At 39.7% G+C, this 22,463-nt stretch overlaps 1 protein-coding gene across 1 annotated transcript in view; it reads right to left on the bottom strand.

Annotated features, from left to right (window-relative positions):
* KIAA1210 (KIAA1210 ortholog) overlaps positions 1 to 20,852 on the bottom strand; it is a 46,445-nt gene extending 25,593 nt beyond the window's left edge. The window contains exons 1-5 of the mRNA XM_018044075.1: positions 20,788 to 20,852; positions 14,911 to 15,076; positions 11,852 to 11,978; positions 11,484 to 11,609; positions 8,165 to 8,308 (exon numbers count right to left, since the gene is read on the bottom strand). Of these exons, the coding sequence (XP_017899564.1) occupies positions 8,165 to 8,308; positions 11,484 to 11,609; positions 11,852 to 11,978; positions 14,911 to 15,076; positions 20,788 to 20,848 (624 nt within the window). The 5' untranslated portion in view covers positions 20,849 to 20,852. The remainder of the gene's footprint in view (positions 1 to 8,164; positions 8,309 to 11,483; positions 11,610 to 11,851; positions 11,979 to 14,910; positions 15,077 to 20,787) is intronic.
* Positions 20,853 to 22,463: the final 1,611 nt, after the last annotated feature.

The following is a 22,463-nucleotide window of genomic DNA, read 5'->3' as shown; positions in this document are numbered from 1 at the left end:
ATAGGGAATTGATTACTGGCTAGACTTCTCCCCCCACCCTTTGATTCCCCCTCTTCTCCTCCTGGTCACCTCTATTTCCCTCCTCCCTCTTCTCTTCTCCATGTAACTCTGTGAACCTCTCTGGGTGTCCTTCACTGTGGAGAATCTTTTCACCATTAACCTAGATGTTTTATCATCAGTGCTGTATGGATGGAGAAGTCTTGAGGCTACTGTAAGAATAAGACTGAAAACCAGAGGCAAGAGGCTTAAGCCCAAAACCTTTGAACACCAGAGAACTCCTGACTCAAGGGAACATTAATCAATAAGAGATCATCCAAAAGCCTCCATACCTACACTGAAACCAAGCATCACTCAAGAGCCAACAAGTTCCAGAGCAAGACATACCATGCAAATTCTTCAGCAATGCAGGAACATAGCCCTGAGCTTCAATATACAGGCTGCCCAAAGTCACACCAAACCCACAGGCATCTCAAAACTCACTACTGGACACTTCATTGCACTCCAGAGAGAAGAAATCCAGCTCCACCCATTAGAACACCAACCAAGCTTCCCTAACCAGGAAACCTTAACAAGCCACTTGTCCAACCCCACCCACAGGAGGGAACCTCTACAAAAAAGAGGAATCACAAACTGCCAGAATACAGGAAGGCCACCCCAAACACAGCAATATAAACAAGATGAAAAGGCAGAGAAATACCCAGCAGGTAAAGGAACAGGATAAATGCCCACCAAACCAAACAAAAGAGGAAGAGATAGGGAGTCTACCTGAAAAAGAATTCAGAATAATGATAGTAAAAATGATCTAAAATCTTGAAAACGAAATCGAGTTACAGATAAATCTGGAGACAAGGATTGAGAAGATGCAAGAAATGTTTAACAAGGACCTACAAGAAACAAAAAAGAGTCAATCAATAATGAATAATGCAATAAATGAGATCAAAACACTCTGGAGGGAACCAACAGTAGAGTAACAGAGACAGAAGATAGGATAAGTGAGGTAGAAGATTGAATGGTAGAAATAAATTAAGCAGAGAGGAAAAAAGAAAAAAGAATTAAAAGAAATGAGGACAACCTCGGGGACCTCTTGGACAATGTTAAATGCCCCAACATTCGAATCATAAGTGTTCTAGAAGAAGAAGATAAAAAGAAAGACCATGAGAAAATACTTGAGGAGATAATAGTTGAAAATTTCCCTAAAATGGGGAAGGAAATAGTCACCCAAGTCCAAGAAACCCAGAGAGTCCCAAACAGGATAAACCCAAGGCAAAATACCCCAAGACACATATTAATCAAATTAACAAAGACCAAACACAAAGAACAAATATTAAAAGCAGCAAGGGAAAAACAACAAATAACACACAAGGGGATTCCCAATAAGGATAATAGCTGATCTTTCAATAGAAATTCTTCAGGCCACAAGGGAATGGCAGAACATACTTAAAGTGATGAAAGAAAATAACCTACAACCCAGATTACTGTACCCAGCAAGTATCTCATTCAAATATAAAGGAGAAATCAAAAGCTTTACAGACAAGCAAAAGCTGAGAGAATTCAGCACCACCAAACCAGCTCTCCAAAAAATGCTAAAGGATCTTCTCTAGACAGGAAACACAGAAAAAGTGCATAAATTTGAACCCCAAACAACAAAGTAAATGGCAACGGGATCATACTTATCAATAACTACCTTAAATGTAAATGGGTTGAATGCCCCAACCAAAAGACAAAGACTGGCTGAGTGGATACAAAAACAAGACCCCTGTATATGCTGTCTACAAGAGACCCACCTCAAAACAAGGGACACATACAGACTGAAAGTGAGGGGCTGGAAAAAGGTATTTCATGCAAATGGAGACCAAAAGAAAGCAGGAGTAGCAATACTCATATCAGAAAAAAATAGACTTTAAAATAAAGGCTGTGAAAAGAGACAAAGAAGGACACTACATCATGATCAAAGGATCAATCCAAGAAGAAGATATAACAATTATAAATATATATGCACCCAACATAGGAGCACTGCAATATGTAAGGCAAATGCTAACAAGTATGAAAGGGGAAATTAACAATAACACAATAATAGTGGGAGACTTTAATACCCCACTCACACCTATGGATAGATCAACTAAACAGAAAATTAACAATGAAACACAAACTTTAAATGATACGATGGACCAGTTAGACCTAATTGATATCTATAGGACATTTCACCCCAAAACAATGAATTTCACCTTTTTCTCAAGTGCACACGGAACCTTCTCCAGGATAGATCACATCCTGGGCCATAAATCTAGGCTTGGTAAATTCAAAAAAACTGAAATCATTCCAAGCATCTTTTCTGACCACAATGCAGTAAGATTAGATGTCAACCACAGGAAAAAAACCTATTAAAAATTCCAACATATGGAGGCTGAATAACATGCTTCTGAATAACCAAAAAATCAGAGAAGAAATTTTAAAAAATCAAAATATGTATAGAAATGAATGAAAATGAAAACTCAACAACCCAAAACCTATGAGACACTGTAAAAGCAGTGCAAAGGGGAAGGTTCATAGCAACACAGGCTTACCTCAAGAAACAAGAAAAAGCCAAATAAATAACCTAACTCTTCATCTAAAGCAACTAGAAAAGGAAGAAATGAAGAACCCACCCCAGGGTTAGTAGAAGGAAAGAAATCTTAAAAATTAAGGCAGAAATAAATGCAAAAGAAACAAAAGACCATAGCAAAAATCAACAAAGCTAAAAGCTGGTTCTTTGAGAAGATAAATAAAATTGACAAACTACTAGTCAGACTCATCAAGAAACAAAGGGAGAAGAAGCAAATCAACAAAATTAGAAATGAAAATGGAGAAATCACAACAGGCAACACAGAAATACAAAGGATCATGAGACTACTATCAGCAACTATATGCCAATAAAATGGACAACTTGGAAGAAATGGACAAATTCTTAGAAAAGTATAACTTTCCAAAACTGAACCAGGAAGAAATAGAAAATCTTAACAGACTCATCACAAACACAGAAATCAAAACTGTAATCAGAAATCTTCCAGCAAACAAAAGCCCAGGACTAGATGGCTTCACAGCTGAATTCTACCAAAAATTTAGAGAAGAGCTAGCACCTGTCTTACTCAAACTCTTTCAAAAATTTGCAGAGGAAGGTAACCTTCCAAACTCATTCTGAGGCCACCATCACCCTAATACCAAAACCAGACAAAGATGCCACAAAAAAAGAAACTACAGGCCAATATCACTGATGAACATAGATGCAAAAATCCTTAACAAAATTCTAGTAAACAGAATCCAACAACACATTAAAAAGATTATACATCATGTCCAAGTGGTCTTTATATCCCAGGGATGTAAGGATTCTTTAATATCCACAAATCAATATAATACATCACATTAACAATTTGAAAGATAAAAACCATATGATTATCTCAATAGATGCAGAGAAAGCCTTTGACAAAATTCAACATCCATTTATGATAAAAAACCCTCCAGAAAGCAGGAATAGAAGGAACATACCTCAACATAATAAAAGCTATATATGACAAACCCATAGCAAACATTATCCTCAATGGTGAAAACTTGAAAGCATTTCCCCTAAAGTCAGGAACAAGACAAGGGTGCCCACTTTCACCACTACTATTCAACATAGTTTTGGAATTTTTGGCCACAGCAATCAGAGCAGAAAAAGAAAGAAAAGGAATCCAAATTGGAAGAGAAGTAAAACATTTACTGTTTGCAGATGACATGATCCTCTACATAGAAAACCCTAAAGACTCCACCAGAAAATTACTCGAGCTAATCAATGAATATAGTAAAGTTGCAGGATGTAAAATCAACACACAGAAATCCCTTGCATTCCTATACACTAGTAATGAGAAAACAGAAAGAGAAATTAAGGAAACAATTCCATTCACCATTGCAGCGAAAAGAATAAAATACTTAGGAATATATATACCTAAAGAAACAAAAGACCTATATATAGAAAACCATAAAACACTGATGAAAGAAATCAAAGAGGACACAAATAGATGGAGAAATATACCATGTTCATGGATCAGAAGAATCAATATAGTGAAAATGAGTATACTACCCAAAGCAATATATAGATTCAATGCAGTCCCTATCAAGCTACCAACGGTATTTTTCACAGAACTAGAACAAATAATTTCACAATTTGTATGGAAATACAAAAAACCTCGAATAGCCAAAGCAATCTTGAGAAAGAAGAGTGGAACTGGAGGAATCAACCTGCCTGACTTCAGGCTATACTACAAAGCCACAGTCATCAAGACAGTATGGTACTGGCACAAAGACAGAAATACAGATCAATGGAACAAAACAGAAAGCCCAGAGATAAATCCACGCACCTATGGACACCTTTTCTTTGATAAAGGAGGCAAGAATATACAATGGAGAATAGACAATCTCTTTAACAAGTGGTGCTGGGGAAACTGGTCAACCACTTGTAAAAGAATGAAACTAGAACACTTTCTAATGCCATACACAAAAATAAACTCAAAATGGATTAAAGATCTAAATGTAAGACCAGAAACTATAAAACTCCTAGAGGAGAACATAGGCAAAACACTCTCTGACATAAATCACAGCAGGATCGTCTATGACCCACCTCCCAGAATATTGGAAATAAAAGCAAAAATAAACAAATGGGACCTAATTAAAATTTAAAGCTCTGCACAACAAAGGAAACTATAAACAAGGTGAAAAGACAGTCTTCAGAATGGGAGAAAATAATAGCAAATGAAGCAATGGACAAATCATTAATCTCAAAAATATACAAGCCATTCCTGTAGCTCAATTCCAGAAAAATAAACGACCCAATCAAAAAATGGGCCAAAGAACTAAACAGACATTTCCCCAAAGAAGACATACAGATGGCTAATAAACACATGAAAAGATGCTCAACATCACTCATTATCAGAGAAATGCAAATCAAAACCACAGTGAGGTACCATCTCACACCGGACAGAATGGCTGCTATCCAAAAATCTACAAGCAATAAATGCTGGAGAGGGTGTGGAGAAAAGGGAACCCTCTTATACTGTTGGTGGGAATGCAAGCTGGTACAGCCACTATGGAGAACAGTGTGGAGATTCCTTAAAAAACTGGAAATAGAACTGCCATACGACCCAGCAATCCCACTGCTGGGCTACACACCGAGGAAACCAGAATTGAAAGAGACACGTGTACCCCAATGTTCATTGCAGCACTGTTTATAATCGCCAGGACATGGAAACAACTTAGATGTCCATCAGCAGATGAATGGATAAGAAAGCTGTGGTACATATACACAATGGAATATTACTCGGCCATTAAAAAGAATACATTTGAATCAGTTCTAATGAGGTGGATGAAACTGGAGCTTATTATACAGAGTAAAGTAAGCCAGAAAGAAAAACACCAATACAGTATGCTGCTGCTGCTGCTAAGTCGCTTCAGTCGTATATGGAGTTTAGAAAGATGGTAATGATAACCTTATATGCAAGACAGCAAAAGAGACACAGATGTATAAAACAGTCTTTTGGACCCTGTGGGAGAAGGCAAGGGTGGGATGATCTGAGAGAATAGCATTTAAACATGTATATTATCATATGTGAAACAGATCGTCAGTCCATGTTTGATGCATGAGAGAGGGTTCTCAGGGCTGGTGCACTGGGATGACCCAGAGGGATGGGATGGGGAGGGAGGTGGGAAGGGGGTTCAGGATGGGGAACACATGTAAACTCATGGCTGATTCATATCAATGTATGGCAAAAACCACTACAATATTGTAAAGTAATTAGTCTCCAATTAAACTAAATACATTTTTTTAAAAATCCAAAATAAGATAGTAATGGAAGAACCGAGGTACAAAAAAGAGCTAAACGGCAGAAGTCCTTCATTATTAGTAATCACTATGAATGTAAATTAATTAAACTCTCCAATCAAAAGGCAGAAATAAGCAAGATGAATTTTAAAAACATGATCTATTTGTATGCTGTCTACAAGAAACTCACTTTAGATCCAAAAACAAACAAGTTGTAAGTGAAAGGATGATTAAAGGGATTCCAAGAAAATGATAACAAAAAGAGAGCTGGGGTGGCTATACTAAAATCAAACAAAACAGATTTCAAGTCAAAATTGTTATAGGAGACAAAGATGGACATTATACATTGACAAATGGGTCAATCCATCAGGAAGATAGAACAGTCATAAACAAAACAACAGACCCACTCCTGAATACATGAAGCAAAAATTGACAGAATTGAAGAAGGAAACGGACAGTTATACAATAATAGAGATGTCAGTATCCCACTTTCACTAATGAATAAACAGCTAGACAGAAGATCAATAAGGAAATAGAGAACTTGAAACAATAATACAAACCTAACATATATATATATATATATGTATGTATAATATTCCATTCAACAAGAGCATAATATGTATTCTTCTGAAATGCACATGGAACATTCTCCTGTATAAACCATATGCTAGGCTACAAAATAAGTCTTAATAAATTTTAAAAGATTGAAACCACGCAAAGTATCTTCTCTGATCACAACCGAACAAAACTACACAATCAATAACAAAAGGAAGACTGGAAAATTCACAAATAGGTGGAAATTAAACAACATACTCTTAAGCAATGAATGGGTCAAAGAAGAAATCAAAAAGAAAGTTAGAAAATACTTTGACATGAATTAATACTAAAACACAACATAAACTTATGTGGTACAGCAAAAGCAGTCTTTAGAAATGCATAGCTGTATATGCTTGTTAAAAAGAGAAGCTCTCAAATCACTACCCTGATGTTCCACCTTAAGGAACCCAGAAAGATGAAACTAAACCCAAAGCTAGCAAGAGGAAGGAAATAATAGAGATTAAAGCAGAGATAATGAAATAGGGAATAGAAAAACAATATGAAAAATCAATGAAACCAAAAGTCGATCCTTTGAAAAGTAAAACAAAATGGACAAATGTTTAGCTAGATTGATTAGGAAAAAATAAGAGAAATTATTAAAATCAGAATTGAAAGGGAACAATTACTACCAACCTTACAGAAATAAAAAGGATTATAAAACAGTACTATGAATACTTGTATAGATAGCCTAAATGAAATGGACAAATTCCCAGACACATCCAAATTACTAAAATTGAATAAAAAAGAAATGGAAAACCTGAATACACCTGTAGCAACAGATTGAATCAGTAATCAAAACCTCAAAACAATGAAAAAAGCAGGACCAGATAGCTTCACTGGTGAATTCTACCAAACCTTTAAATAATAATACCAATCCTTCACAAATATTTCAAAACACATATAAGAGGGAACACTTTCTGATTCTACGAGGCAAGCATTACCATGACTCCAAAGCCAGATAAAGGCATCACAAGAAATGAATGCTATAACCTAAATCCCTCATGAATACACATGCAAAATACTAGCAAACCAAATCCAACAGCATTTTAAGGGCAATTATACATGATGAGCAACTGGGATTTATCCCAGAATTAGGAGGTTTAACATATGAAAATCACTATATAATATGTGAAAATCAAATGTAATATACCATATTAAAAGAATGAAGGAAAAAATAATATGATCATGATTGATGTGGAAAAAGCCAATCCAATTAACCACACAATAGTTTGTGAATGGAAGTGTTAATGAGGACAGTCTACTTATTTTCCAATTGTTGATGGGTATTGTTGGCTGGCCAAAGCTAGATGCATGAAATACACATACATGCCCTCTCATGTCAAATGATTTTTCATATGGATATGTGTTTGTCAAACCATACTATATGCCCTAAGCTTTGGTATTTTTGACATTTGAAATTGTAGAAGCTTTACTTCCATAAAAATCTCTATTAGTTTTCTTCATGAAAGAACTGAAAACATTCGCAAACTTTTTTTTTTTTCCAGAAATACTGTCTCCCATATCTTACAAATTACAGTGCTGATTATTTGGTTTTTAGAATTGGACAGAAAATGTAAAACAACAGGCAAATCAAAAGCCAAAAATGGCAGCTCCTTCCTCAAACATCCCCTTAGTATTGAGCTACAGCAGGAAAAAAGAAAGGTAAGAAGAAATTATGCCTCTGACTTATGCACCCGCCGCCCCTAACCTGCAACTTTGGCTGGAACCAACACTCACCTCCTTGCTTGTCAAGATGTTGTATGATGAACTCTTCTTAGGTAACTCATAATCAACAGACATTTCTTCAAGATCCTTAGAGATGGAGTCAGATAGAATGAGATGTGAGCTGATGCTGGGTTGGCATGTATGCAGTAGTGGGATCTGTCAAGGAAGAGTATAGAAAGAAAAAGTTAAAACCTTGTGTGTCTTCCCCCAAATTACCTGTCGCTCAAAGGTTGAAGGGTTAAGAACCCAAAGTGGGGAAAAAAAAGAAAAACGAGCCAAGGAAAGAATCTCCTACTCCCTTGTCTTCACTTCTTGTACCTACACAAACCAAAGACTAATAAATAGCCTGGGTTCACACTCTGGGTTGCTGCACACTTTTGCCAATCCCAAAGACAGAAACTTCAAATTGCTTCCTTGCTCAAAACCAGAATCCTGGTGTTATCTCTTACTGATGCCAACTAGAAATCTTATTTGAGTCCGATCTTTGTTTTGATTTTGGTCTTATCTTTGGAAGTCCAGATCTTGGGGAGGTGAGTCTTTGGGTTATGTTCTGGGCTTGGCATCCAGGCTACAATCTTTATTTCTATCATTCTCTCTGTCCAGGAATTATCTGGATGGAATCTTGACTGTGTTGGTTGCTTATCTTAAGCCTGTTGAGACTGATTTTCTGGCAATTTTAGAAAATCTACACAACTATTCCTGGTTAGAACTGGATGACTAGTTTTCTGAAGGGGATAAAAGTTGTTCATTTGGTTTTACCTTGAGCTTCAGCAGACTGATTTAGTTGATTCCAGTTAGTAGTTCATGTTATATACTTGAATTTGGGGCACTGGCCCCTGCCATGATCCTCTTGAGGTGTATCAGAATCCCTGATTTTATCTTTAACAAATACTGGCTAAGCATGTACAATGTGCCACACCCATTCTAGGCACTGGGTCTATAGCAATAAACGAAACAAAATCCTTGTTGACATGAAGCTGACATGCTGGATTCTGTCATAGGCTCTGCTCCTGCTCAGGACAGATGGATGTCAAACTCTCAAAGCCAGAGAAAAGGAGCCACATTGTGTTTCTGCCTGTGGAGTACTCCTGGCCAACCTCTAAGGTGCCCTCTTATGACTGCTACGCCCCACTGGGGGTTCTTAAGAACAGACCTTGGGGATTAAAAGTCCCAAAGCACAATTGTAATAATAATCATTGTAGTAATGGCAGTTAACTTTTATGGAAGGCTTTACTTGGCTTTTGTTGTTCACTCACTAAGTTGTGTCTGACTCTTTGCAACCTCATGGAATGCAGCACACCAACCTTCCCTGTCCTTCACTATCACCTGGAGTTTGCTCAAACTCATGTCTATTGAGTCCATGATGCCATCCAACCATCTCATTCTCTGCCGCCCTCTTCTCCTCCTGCCCTCAATCTTTACCAGCATCAGGATCTTTTCCAATGAGTTGGCGCTTCACATCAGGTAGCCAAAGTATTGGAGCTTCAGCTTCAGCATCAGTCCTTCCAATGAATATTCAGGGTTGATTTCCTTTAGGATTCACTGGTTTGATCTCCTTGCAGTCCAAGAGACTTCAAGAGTCTTCTCTAGCATGACAGTTCAAAAGTATCAATTCTTCGGCTCTCAGCCTTCTTTATGGTCCAACTTTCACAATCCATACATGTCTACTGGAAAAACCATAGCTTTGACTAGACAGACTTTTGTCGGCAAACTGATGTCTCTGCTTTTTAATATGCTGTCTAGGTCTGTCATAGCTTTCCTTCCAAGGAGCAAGTGTCTTTTAATTTCATGGCTGTAGTTACTGTCCACAGTGATTTTGGAGCCCAAGGAAACAAAGACTGTCACTGTTTCCATTTTTTCCCTCAGCAGTATGTGAACTGAGAACTTCTAGATGTTCAAGCTGGATTTAGCAAAGACAGAGGAACCAGAGATCAAATTGCCAACATCCATTGGATCATAGAAAAAAGCAAGAGAATTCTGGAAAGACATCTACTTCTGCTTCACTGAATACTCAAAAGCCTTTGACTGTGTGGATCACAACAAACTGTGGAAAATCCTTAAAGAAATGGAAATACCAGACCACTTTACCTATCTCCTGAGAAACCTGTATGAAGGTTAAGAAGCAACAGGTACAACTGGACATGGAACAACAGGCTGGTTCCAAATTGGGAACAATACGTCAAGGCTGCATATTGTCACTCTGCTTATTTAACTTATATGCAGTGTACATAGTGTGAAATTCCGGATTTAACTTATATGCAGAGTACATAGTGTAAAATTCCGGGCTGTTGAAGCCTAGCTTGAAGGATTTTGAGCATGGCCTTGCTAGCATGTGAAATGAGTACAATTGTGTGGTAGTTTGAACCTTCTTTGGCATTGCCCTTCTTTGGGATTGGAATGAAAACTGATCTTTTCCAGTCCTGTGGCCACTGCTGAGTTTTCCAAATTTGCTGGCATAATGAGTGCAACACTTTCACAGTATCATCTTTTAGGATCTGAAATAGCTCAATCGGAATTCTGTCACCTGCACTAGCTTTGTTCATAGTAATGCTTCCTAAGGCTCACTTGAGTTCACACTCCAGGATATCTATCTATCTTTAGGCGATAGATGGTAACGTCAATGTGGTTACCATCGTGGTTACCTAAGCCCTTGTTTGTAAAGTTCTTCTGTGTATTCTTGCCACCTCTTCTTAATATCTTCTGCTTCTGTTAGGTCCATACCATTTCTGTCCTTTATTGTGCCCATCTTTGCATGAAATGTTCCCTTGGTATCTCTAATTTTCTTGAAGAGATCTCTAGTCTTTCCCATTCTGTTGTTTTCCTCTATTTCTTTGCATTGATCACAAGGAAGGCTCTCTTATCTCTCCTTGCTATTCTCTGGAACTCTGCATTCAGATGGATATATCTTTCCCTTTCTCCCTTACCTTTCCCTTCTCTTCTTTCCTCAGCTATTTTTGAGGTTTCCTCACACAATGGAGACTAAAGATGTGCCCTCCTTCCTGTTGAGGCAGGGCCAGATAATTTCAACACCTTAGAGACTGGGCTAATGGAAAGACTATAGGTTGGAGGTTGACACATCTGAGTCAGAGTCCCAGGGCTACCACTAACTATATGGTCAGCTGGAACAATTTCTTTAATCTCTCTGAGTCTTTATTCAATCCTCACAGACAACCCCTTGAACTAGATATTTATATTATACCCATTATAGATGAAGAAAGGAAGGCTCAGAGAGATTAAGTAATCAGCCCAAAGTCACAAGGCCAATAAATAGTAGAGCAGAGATTCAAGCATAGGTCTGCCTGTTTGACTTCGAACAATTCTACTTTATTACCTCGGTGGTCTTGCAGCCTGCAACATGGAATTCACTTCTGGCTGCACCTCTTGGCACAGTTCCAAACATAGCTTCATGCATGCTACCAGTCCCAGCTCTAGGCAGAGTAGTAGAAACATGAGATCTCTGTGGAAGAAAGAAAAAACATGGGGGTTGGAATGCCTGCACATTAATGTCACCATTATAATACTCAGAGCATTTTTGGGGTGCATAAAGAGAAGTGAATATGGTGATCCTGGCCAATACTGTGTGTCAGGCACTAGGGAAGTACATCATATACTTAGATATTCTCTTATTCAGTGTTTACAACAGTGGGGGTGGAATCAGGAGTAGTCCAAGTATGCACTGATGCTCGAGTTCACCATTACCTGCAAAGGTCTGCCTCTTGGGATCTCTGGAGAGGGGTATAGCTTCCTTTCTGATATTTCAGGGTCAGGCTCCAACACAAAGATGCTGTCATGAGACAGGGCTCTGATCTCGATTCTGCTCTTGGCCCTGGCCAGGAAGGAAAAAGTCTTATGAAAGCAGCCAAGGAAACCAAAGATACATGTGTGTCTATACTATGGCCTACCACAGACACCTCAAAAGCATATGTGCTGACACACACAGTCTTCCATGAGATATTGAGTGAAAAAAAATAAAGAATAGTATGGTCCCATTTAATACATATACATATATGACATGGGCTTCCCAGGTGGTGCTAGTGGTAAAGAGCTTGCCTGCCAGTTCAGGAGACATAAGAGACTCTGGTTCAATCCTTGGGTTGGCAAGATCCCCTGAAGGAGGGCATGGCAACCCACTCCAGTATTCTTGTCTGGAGAATCCTATGTACAGAGGACCCTGGCAGGCTACAGTCCATGGGGTCACAAAGAGTCAGACATGAATGAAGTGACTGAGCACACATATATTACATACATACATAGTTTGTGATCATAGAGAAAAGTCTGGAAGGATATCCACCAAATTGTTAGCGGTGTTTCCCTCTGAGGAATGGCACTAGGAACAGCAGGAGTACTTTCATTTTATACTCTACATACTTCTGCATAATTTTAATGTTTTCAAATGATCCACACATTTTTTTATATAATAGCTTTACTGAGATATAGCTTACATACCATATAATTCACCACTGAAAGTATACAGTTCAGCAGTGACAACACTGTGGAAGGGGAAGGAAGACTCTGAGTCTTGCTATTATTAAGGTGAAAGTTATAAAAGATCTTCCCTCTTCCACCCCACCCTCTGGATTTTAGTAGAGCTAATCTTAGTCTTCCTTATACCTATATGACTGAGTGACTGAACTGACTGAGACCTATAAGGCAATGGTCTATAATGTATGGTTTGTGAGATATGAAGCAAGCCCCTTGGTGCAAAACCGTCTCCCTCCCTAGTAAAGCTATCTGAAATTCCTCACATTCAATGCACTCATTAAGGTCCATTTTAATAAGACCTCTGTGCTGTTAGTAGGCAGTATAACACATTTGCTAGCTGTCTTATTAGTTCGGTTCAGTTCAGTCGCTGAGTTGTGTCCTACTCTTTGCAACCCCATGGATTGCAGCATTCCAGGCTTCCTTGTCCATCACCAACTCCTGGAGCTTGCTCAAATTCACGTCCATTGAGTCTGTAATATCACCCAAACATCTCATCCTCTGTCTTCCCCTTCTCCTGCCCTTGATCTTTCCCAGCATCAGGGTCTTTTCCAATGAGTCGGCTCTTTTGAAAAGACCCTGATGCTGGGAAATGTTGAAGGCGGGAGGAGAAGGGGACAACAGAGGATGAGATGGTTGGATGGCATCACTGACTCAATGGACATGAGTTTGAGTAAACTCCAGGAGTTGGTGATGGACAGGGAGGCCTGGCGTGCTGCAGTTCATGGGGTCACAAAGGGTCGGACACAACTGAGTAACTGAAATGAACTGAACTGACTCTGCATATAAGTTAAATAAGCAGAGTGACAATATACAGCCTTGACATACTCCTTTCCCAATTTGGAACCAGTCCATTGTTCCATGTCTGGTTCTAACTATTGCTTTTTGACATGCGTACAGATTTCTCAAGAGGCAGGTAAGGTGATCTGGTATTCCCATCTCTAAGAATCTTCCACAGTTTGTTGTTATCCACACAGTCAAAGACTTTGGTGTAGTCAATAAAGCAGAAGTAGATGTTTTCCTGGTACTCTTGCTTTTTCTATGATCCAATGTATGTTGGCAATTTGATCTCTGATTCCTCTGCCTTTGCTAAATCCAGCTTGAACATCTGGAAGTTCTCAGTTCACATACTGCTGAAGCCTAGCTTGGAGAATTTTGAGAATTATTTTGCTAGCGTATGAGATGAGTGCAATTGTGTGGTAGTTTGAACATTCTTTGGCATTGCCTTTCTTTGGGATTGGAATGAAAACTGACCTTTTCCAGTCTTGTGGCCACTGCTAAGCTTTCCAAATTTGCTGGCATACTGAGTGCAGCACTTTCGCAGCAGCATCTTTTAGGATCTGAAATAGCTCAACTGGAATTCCATCACCTCTACTAGCTTTCATTACCTCCAAGCAAAGCCTTGAGGCAATGGATAGCAGGACACTTGAATTCTGTTGGGATTTCAGATAAGTCTGGGGTTTAAGGCCAGGGGAACAGGCCCAAGTGGAACTCCATAGAGGGCAACTCAATTGATCCAGAAAGAGCTGAGGGGTACTGGGCGTCCAGATTTTCCACATTTCTAAGATGTGGAATTTGGGCCTTCAAAGATGAAAATATGAATAGGAATGGCAGTGGAGGCTGAGAAACAGTCTTCCCCATACTTTATATGATCAGTTACAGCATTTCCCCCAGTCTTTTGGGATAGAGGGAAAAATAGACTTGGGTTCCTTGCTTGCCTGTTGTTGTTGTTGTTGTTGTTGTTGTTTTAATTAACACAGTGATTTCATCCTTATGTCCCAACCCAGCTAGATGGCTTCACCATCTAAGATTTTAATCACACATTATGAGATCTGGAGTCTGAGGGCTGGGCAAGCAAATCAGATCAAGGTTCCAAAATGATGGAGACTAACCTTCCGTTATGAAACAGAGGCCACCAGTTCCTCTCTAGTGGTAGGCTCCACATCTCAAGTGCTTGTAGCTGTGACACAGCAGGATTGCCCTGATCTACCCACACCCTCTCACCCAGTGCTCTTAGGGGAATGGGATATGCATTTGGTATGCCCCATCCAACCCAATGAGCTATGAAGCCCAGACAGCAAGCATATATCTATGAGCACAGGGGAAACCCCCTGGGATGTGGCTGCATTGGCAGTGGCTGCAGACCCACCTCCCACAGGCAGGGTAACCAAGAGCCCCTGAGGACCAAAGGCCAGTGATGATTCAGCTGTCAAAGGAGGATCTGGATGTAGCTCCCAGCCTTTTGCCTTGCCCTCAGTCCCCACCCCTCCTGAGCTTACCCTGGCATGGTTTGTTGACCTTGAACTGACTTCAGAAAAGAGATCTCAATACTGCTGCTGGACAAGCTTGGTTTGAGCCGTCTCCCTCCCTGGACACCTTTGGGCTCTTTCTTCTTCTTCTTGCCAAAGAAGCTCTTGAAGGCTTTAAATCTGGATTTCTTTTTTCCTGGAAGTTGTAAATGCAAGTGAGGCAGAGTGTGATGGTGAAAGGGAAGACAGGAGAGGAAATGGCTTTCGTGATGGGAACGAGGAGTAGGATCCCAAAGGCCCTGTGGGTCCTAGCTTCTGCACCAGTGCCCCTGGCATTGTTCATCTGCTTTGTTCTCTTCTTAGGAACTCATCAACAAAGTATCTGAGTTTCTGGTGAAAGCAGAAGGTCAGGCCCCAGGCTGTGGCCTCTGGGCAGCCTCTATTCAGGCTCAACTCACCCTGCGTTCACTTGCCTCTCAATTTCAACTATTAACACACACCTCTTCCCTGGCCCTAAGAAGTTCATTCATACACAGCAACTTTTGAGCCAACATAAGCACTTGGTACCCTGATCACTGGAGTCTTCATGATCCAGCTGGGAAGCCAAGCTTCCACATGTGACAGATACTTCAGGACCTTTGGAAATCCATGTGGGAGCTGGTATTGCCCAACCTGTATGCTGCAAGGATGCAGACCCAAGGAATGAGTGCAGGGGGTTGGTGTGGTCATGGAAGATGTCTTCTAAGAAGGGCTTTATGAGGAAGGGAGAGGGCCAGGAATTAGGCAGAAAGGGATGCTGGGCAAAGAAGCACCCTGTGCAAAAGGCGTGACAACGTCACCAAAGAATTTTGCAAGGGAGGGTGTGTGTGTGTGCATGTATGTGTGGATGTATTATGTGCACTGTTCCTCAATTATTGCTGATTGGTTCAGATTACCTACAGGGCTGCTGCCCTCTGCACATGCAGATAATTGAAAGTTTGTTCTACTATCATTAAAAAAAAAAAAAAACAGGGCAGCAGTGAGGAATGTGACCTTTCAATGCTCTTCAGGCTCTCTCTGGGTTTTCTTGAGTTTCCTAATAAGCACATGCATCTTTCTCCCAGCTCAGAAGAGGGGGAGGGAAGGGGAGTTTGTGCTGCATTCATCTGTGAGAAGGAACCTGCTTTTACTGCTTCACATGCAGTAATTTACCAACTCAGGTGTCTCATTCCAATTCCCAACAGCCTGGTCTCTGGAAGCCAACATAAGATAGGCTTAGTGGTGTGATGGAAAACACCACCAGAGAGTAAGAAAACTCTGGAATACTGAGCTTGGTTTGGCTCTGCTATTGATCAGCTCTGTAACCACAGGCAAGTCACTCAACCTCTCTGGGGCTCAGCTGGAAAATGAGGGGATCATGCTAATCAATGTCTCCCAAAGCGTGTTCAGAGGGATGCTCATAGGTCTGTTGCATGAAAAGGGGGGTCTGCAGTCTAGTCAATCTGGAAAACATTGATTAAACACAGTTTAAGGGTCTGTGTTCCAACAAAACTTTTCTGAAACTTCAACATGCCTATGTGGATGGTGAAGTGCCAAGAAACTGGGTAACAATGCTGTCTCCCCAATGCATGTATGCAGAACATCTAGCAAAACACACTTAGGCAAATGCTGAAGTAGGGCTCCTTCCAGTGCTGAAATACTATGGCCTGTCTGTGTACTGATTACTCCTGGGCCTGCCTAGTCTAGAACCTTTGGAAAGGTTTCTAAACCTCAAGGCCTGCCTTAAGTCCAATTTTCCACCATCACTACAATTCATGTTCCTCTTTGCACACTTAAAAGTTGACTGTTGGCACCCACACATTTTGCATCTGAATGTTCTCTAGTCTGTGCCTTCATTCATTCATTCAACTATTCAGTGAACATTTATTAAGGTCAAGCACTTACTATGTTTTGTGCATCAATGAGAGAGGAATAAGATACGGTTCTATGTTTTAGCTACTGTCCCCCAACTCAGGGCTGTAAGCAGGCCCTCTTTAGCATCCTTTTTAGCAACTAGCACAGTGCAAACACATTGTGACACTCCAGAGACAACTGAATCCACTGAGGGGTGCAGAAAACCAACATAGCTTGTCACATCCCTTCCTTAAATTAAGATCACTGTGCAGACCCATTCTTAAGCATCCATCATTTAAATACTGGCCCTTATCAGGATTGATATAAATTGTAAATAATGTAGTAGAGTTTGGCATAGGATCTGGCATGTAGTAAATGCTAATAAATGAGCTAGAATTAAGGAATCAATTATTGTCTATTAAAACTAGATTCAATTCTATCTGTAAAACTGATCTATCAATTCTAACCATCTAACCATCTATAGATAAAGAGAAGCACCATTGGGGCAATGAAGGAAGATGGTAGTATGTATGCTTGATAATCCTTGCTTAAGTAACTTCAGTTCTGAAAGGTTTGAGGAATCTCTCATTTAGTAGGATATACACAGGGAAATGGCAACCCACTCCAGTATTCTTGCCTGGAGAATCCCATGGACAGAGGAGTCTGGTGGGCTACAGTCCATGGGGTCCCAAAGAGTCGGACACGACTGAGCAACTTCACACACACACACACACACACACACACACACACACACACACACCTACATAGGGTCACGGTTAGGATAAATTTGGCAAGTGTACCTTGAGACAGACAGAATAAAGCATGAAGATGCATTAGGAAATATATATTTTCCCAAGTTCCCTTCTTTAATTTTTTAAGGAAAAAAAATTAAATGAATTTCTAGGATAATGAATTATTTAAAATGATGTTTGACCTCATAGAACTACTGTGAGGATTCAATGTGAAAGTGCTGAAAAGTATACAGGACAGAGTAGGCTGGCTCTAAAATAATCTGCATTTTGCTCCCCAGCTTTCTTAATGTTCCCACCCCACCAAGGATTTGTAAAATCCATGAAATAGGGAGATTTTTATGTAAAATCCTGATTACTATACTCTGTTAATGACTATACTCAGTGTTTTACTGGGATATATTTACCAATTAGATCTCAGGGTAAGTGCTCTTATCTGTAGTATTTGCCTACTTCTGTGGTGAAAATACTCCCATTGTGGTCAATTTCAAGCTAGTAATATGACATTTAGGAAGAGACATGCACAGCCTCTCAAGTCATCATGTACCAGCTCCAACAGACCACTAAATAATTCCTGCCCAGTGATAAAGAATTGGGCAGTGCCACCTCACAAACAGGAAGGAGCCTTTGTAGGCACTGCCATTTTTCAAACAGAAGGAATGGGATTTATTGATTCTTGACAGGTAGATCTCCTTCTGGCCTTCTGAAATGAGAACAACTTTCTGCTCAGTGTTGGGAACCATAATGGTTATTGTCCTTCTTGCTTAGAAATCCCAGAAGGGAAGGGAGGTGGGTAAAGCTAGAGGATTTCAAGTTGCAAACGTGCTTCTTACATACCAGCAAAGAGAGACAGGAGAGAATCAGCAGGTGGTAGCTAGATCCATGACACAATCTATAAACACTTAATAACTGAATAAAAACACTTCCAGTAAACTTTTCAGGCTGTAAAACTGAGTGTACCAAACATAATTGTACAAAACTTCATAATTTGTACAAGCCAAATTATGCTTTAACACATTTTTATGTTCCTAAATTAACCAAACGACTAATGACTTAAGAACTATGCTGCTGCTGCTGCTGCTCCTGCTGCTGCTGCTGCTGCTCCTGCTGCTGCTGAGTCGCTTCAGTCGCGTCCGACTCTGTGTGACCCCATAGACAGCAGCCCACCAGGCTCCCCCATCCCTGGGATTCTCTAGGCAAGAACACTGGAGTGAGCTGCCATTTCCTTCTTCAATGCATGAAAGTGAAAAGTGAAAGTGAAGTCGCTCAGTCGTGTCCAACTTGTAGCGACCCCATGGACTGCAGCCTACCAGGCTCCTCCATCCATGGGAGTTTCCAGGCAAGAGTACTGGAGTGAGGTGCCATTGCCTTCTCCGTAAGAACTATAACAGGTGTTAAAAATTAAGTATGCACACATTCCAATTTCCCTCCAATCTTCCGTTTATTCCATTTACAGCTAATTTTCCCATGAGGATGTAAAATATTGGTTGGCCAAAAAGCTCATTTGGGTTTATGAACTTTCCCAATTCCCTGGGTGGGGAAGATCCCCTGTAGAAAGAAATGGCAACCCACTCCAGTATTCTTGCCTGGGAAATCCCATAGACAGAAGAGCATAGTGTGCTACAGTCCATGGGGTCGCAAAGAGCTGGACATGACTTAGTGACTAAACAACAACACTTATGTAGGTCACCTATACACTGGGTAACTTATTCCCCTACAAGGCACAGCAGTGATGGTCAGTGAGCTGACAGCTGTCTGGATTTCTCCTGTAACAAAGCCATTGACCTCCCTGTCCAAGTCCAAGGACTACATATTCCCAAACAGGCAGTAGCTTTCAACATCCCCATCCACTGAGGGCCGGCACTATGTCATATGCCAGGAAACAGCCCATGGAAGTCATCCCCTGACCTTCCCCCAGAGGAAAAAACACAACTCCAATGAAGAAATTATTGCCTCGGATTGTGTATTTGCTTATCTACCATGCACACAGGCAGCCCTTCTGGGTTGAACTAAATGAGCTTTCAAAATGCAAGGCACATAATGGTGACCTTGCTCTCTTGCATTGCTTCTTGGAAAGAAAACTCTTCTAATTAGCCTTTCTTCCCTTCAGCTTCCCAACAGCCACTGTATTCTCTGTCTGGCAATGACTCATACTACAAATGTACCCAAATGTTTGGTCTCTTAAAAAGGACTGTGAATAGAGAAAGGGTATTTGCTTACCTCCACTCTTCATCAAGATGCACTGCATTGCCATCTTTTTTGGTAGACATCTGTCTAGCTCATATCCAAAAAGATAGGTCAGTTCATTTGGTTGTTGGGGCTGCCTTGGTGAGGAGGCCTATCATTCATTTATTTATTCATTCATTTCTTAAAAACTTTTGAGTGTCTAATCACGCTCTCTGAGGCCCAATACTGAACAATGGTGACACAGAGATGAAGACCCAAGCCCTGCCCTGAGGGATCCGTGCACCATGTTCAGCATCCCCCTACTCACTGCATTAGTGAAGTCAGGCCTCTGGGAAGCCACAAGAAGGTTCCCTGCTCTCCGTCTTTTCAGACCAAGTCTTCTGCCCCACACACTACTAAGAAAACTCAGCAATCATTGAAGAACAACCCAGTGAACTGTTCAATTCAGTTCTGTCTTTAAATTCAATGTCTCACCTTATATCTTTGGGTTCTTCCCCTTCCCCCCACATTTTTTTTTCCAGTGTCAGTAAAACTTATCATTGTTTAGTGACCTTTGCCTATTACCCCATTCATGGTCTCCCATCACTCACAGGGGATTCATAGTTTATAATTATAATTTAAATGAATACACATCTAAGTAGATTTTGCAAAAGAAATTTTTGTAAATTGTTCCCATTTAATAGAAGCCTATGGTGATGTCTTTTGTTACTATACCCCCTTTACACCTCAAAATTACAAATTTATCTGTTAGTTAAATCTGGATTACTATCTATGGCAAAACCTCAATTGAACCTCTCAGATCATGGCCTGTTCTGGTTTCTTTTTCTGATTAAGCAGAAATACTTCTTTTGCCTTAGTAAACAGAACCTGGTAACCATCTTCAAGGAAGACTGCAAGGTCTAGACAAAACTTTTTAGACTATCAGAGATTAAGATGAAAGAGAAGAGCTTAGAAGATGGAAAAGCAAATATTGACTGAGTCTATTGTCATTAGAAATTTGATATGAACTTGTCTTCTTGTGACTTGATTCTTTCTTCTAGGGGTTAAACACACTAAACAAGCCTAGTTCTAGTTATCAAGATTCTATTGGGATACTTACCCTCATCACTGGTCTCCAGAATTTCCACACTGCCAGAAACTTCAATTAGTGATTCAGACATAATTGGTTCACTAAAATAAAATATAGAGCAAGAAACCAAAAAAAAATCATTCGATATCCAGTATATTTACACAATCATTTTACCCGACTCCTTATCCTCCAGTTAGATTCTTAAACTATGCCAGAAAAGATACATAAAGGGAATTGCCATAGAGAGAACTATTCTTCCTTTAAAAAAGACAATAATTCCATTTACATGAAATGTACAAGATAGGTAAACACAGAAAGTGTTTTGCTTAGGGCTAGAGGTATTTTTTGAGTGACAGAGTACAGAATTTCTTTTTGAGGTAGTAACAATATTCTAAAATTAATTGTGATAGTCACACAAATCTTTGTGGTTTTTTTTTCTAAATTTTATTTATTTGGCTCCATAGGGTCTTAGTTGTGGCACCCAGGATCCTTGTTGTGGTGTGAGGGTTGTGACTCGCAGATTAGTTGCTCTGTGGCATGTGGAATCTTAGTTCCCCAACCAAGGATCAAACCTGAATCCCCTGCATTGGAAGGCAGATTCTTAACCACCAGGGAAGTCTCCAAATCTTTGAATATACTAAAAAGCACTGAACTGTATGCTTTAAAAGAGTGAATTGTATCATATATGAATTATAGCTCAATAAGGCTATTACTGGGACTTCCCTGGCAGTTCAGTGGTTAAAACTCCATGCTTCCAATGCAGGGGGTGCAAGTTTGATCCCTGGTGAGGAAACTAAGATCCTACATGCCATGCAGCTCAGCCAAGAATAAATAAATAAAGAAAGCTGTTACCAAAAAATAAAAGACAAATATACAAAACCTGATCTATTGTTTATGTGGGGGCCCATTAGATTTGGAGGCCTTTTACTGTTCATGGGTGTACCCAGGCAGACAGAATTGTATTGATAAGCTATAAAGAAAAAATTGAGATACCCGACTACATAAAAATTTTAAACTTTTGGCCAAAAAAAGTTAGAGTCAGCAAAAGAATAACAAACTAAGAAGTAATACAGAAAATATAGACTTCAGGGTCGATTTTCTAACTGTCAAGCATGCATATAAATCAATAAAAGACAAACAACTGGATATAAAATGGGGCAAATGATACAACAGGAAGTTTATCAAAGAAATACATAAAGAAATGCTCAGTCCTACTCATAATTAAAGAAATGTAAATCAAAATATCAAGTCAACATTTTCACCTATCAAGATTGTCAAGAAGTTTTAATTTTGATGTTCCATGCTGACAAAGATGGGAAAAATAGACATGTTCATACATTATGGAGTGTAAATTGCTCTCTGAATAAGCAATTTCACAGTATCAAAATAAAAAAATATACCTACCTTTTGATACAGTAACATCACAACTGGAACTTTACCCTGTAGCTATACTCACACTTGCACACAAAAATATACATGCAAGAATGTTTCTTACAGCATTGTTTTAAGTAGCCCCAAATGAGAAATGGCCAAAGTGACCATCAAAAGGATAATTCTCCCTTGACTCTGATCCTATGTCATGGGAGAATTATCTGTCCCTGGCCTCCTTTCCATTAGTGCAGATAATCAACTGAGAGTCTACTGCACATTTTCTTTTTTTTAGGCAAGTCTCAGATTTTTTATTTAAAGAAATGATGCATAATACA

The sequence above is a fragment of the Capra hircus genome, assembly GCF_001704415.2.
Source record: "Capra hircus breed San Clemente chromosome X unlocalized genomic scaffold, ASM170441v1, whole genome shotgun sequence".
NCBI lineage: Eukaryota > Metazoa > Chordata > Mammalia > Artiodactyla > Bovidae > Capra > Capra hircus.
This window is presented reverse-complemented; position numbering and strand designations above follow the sequence as displayed.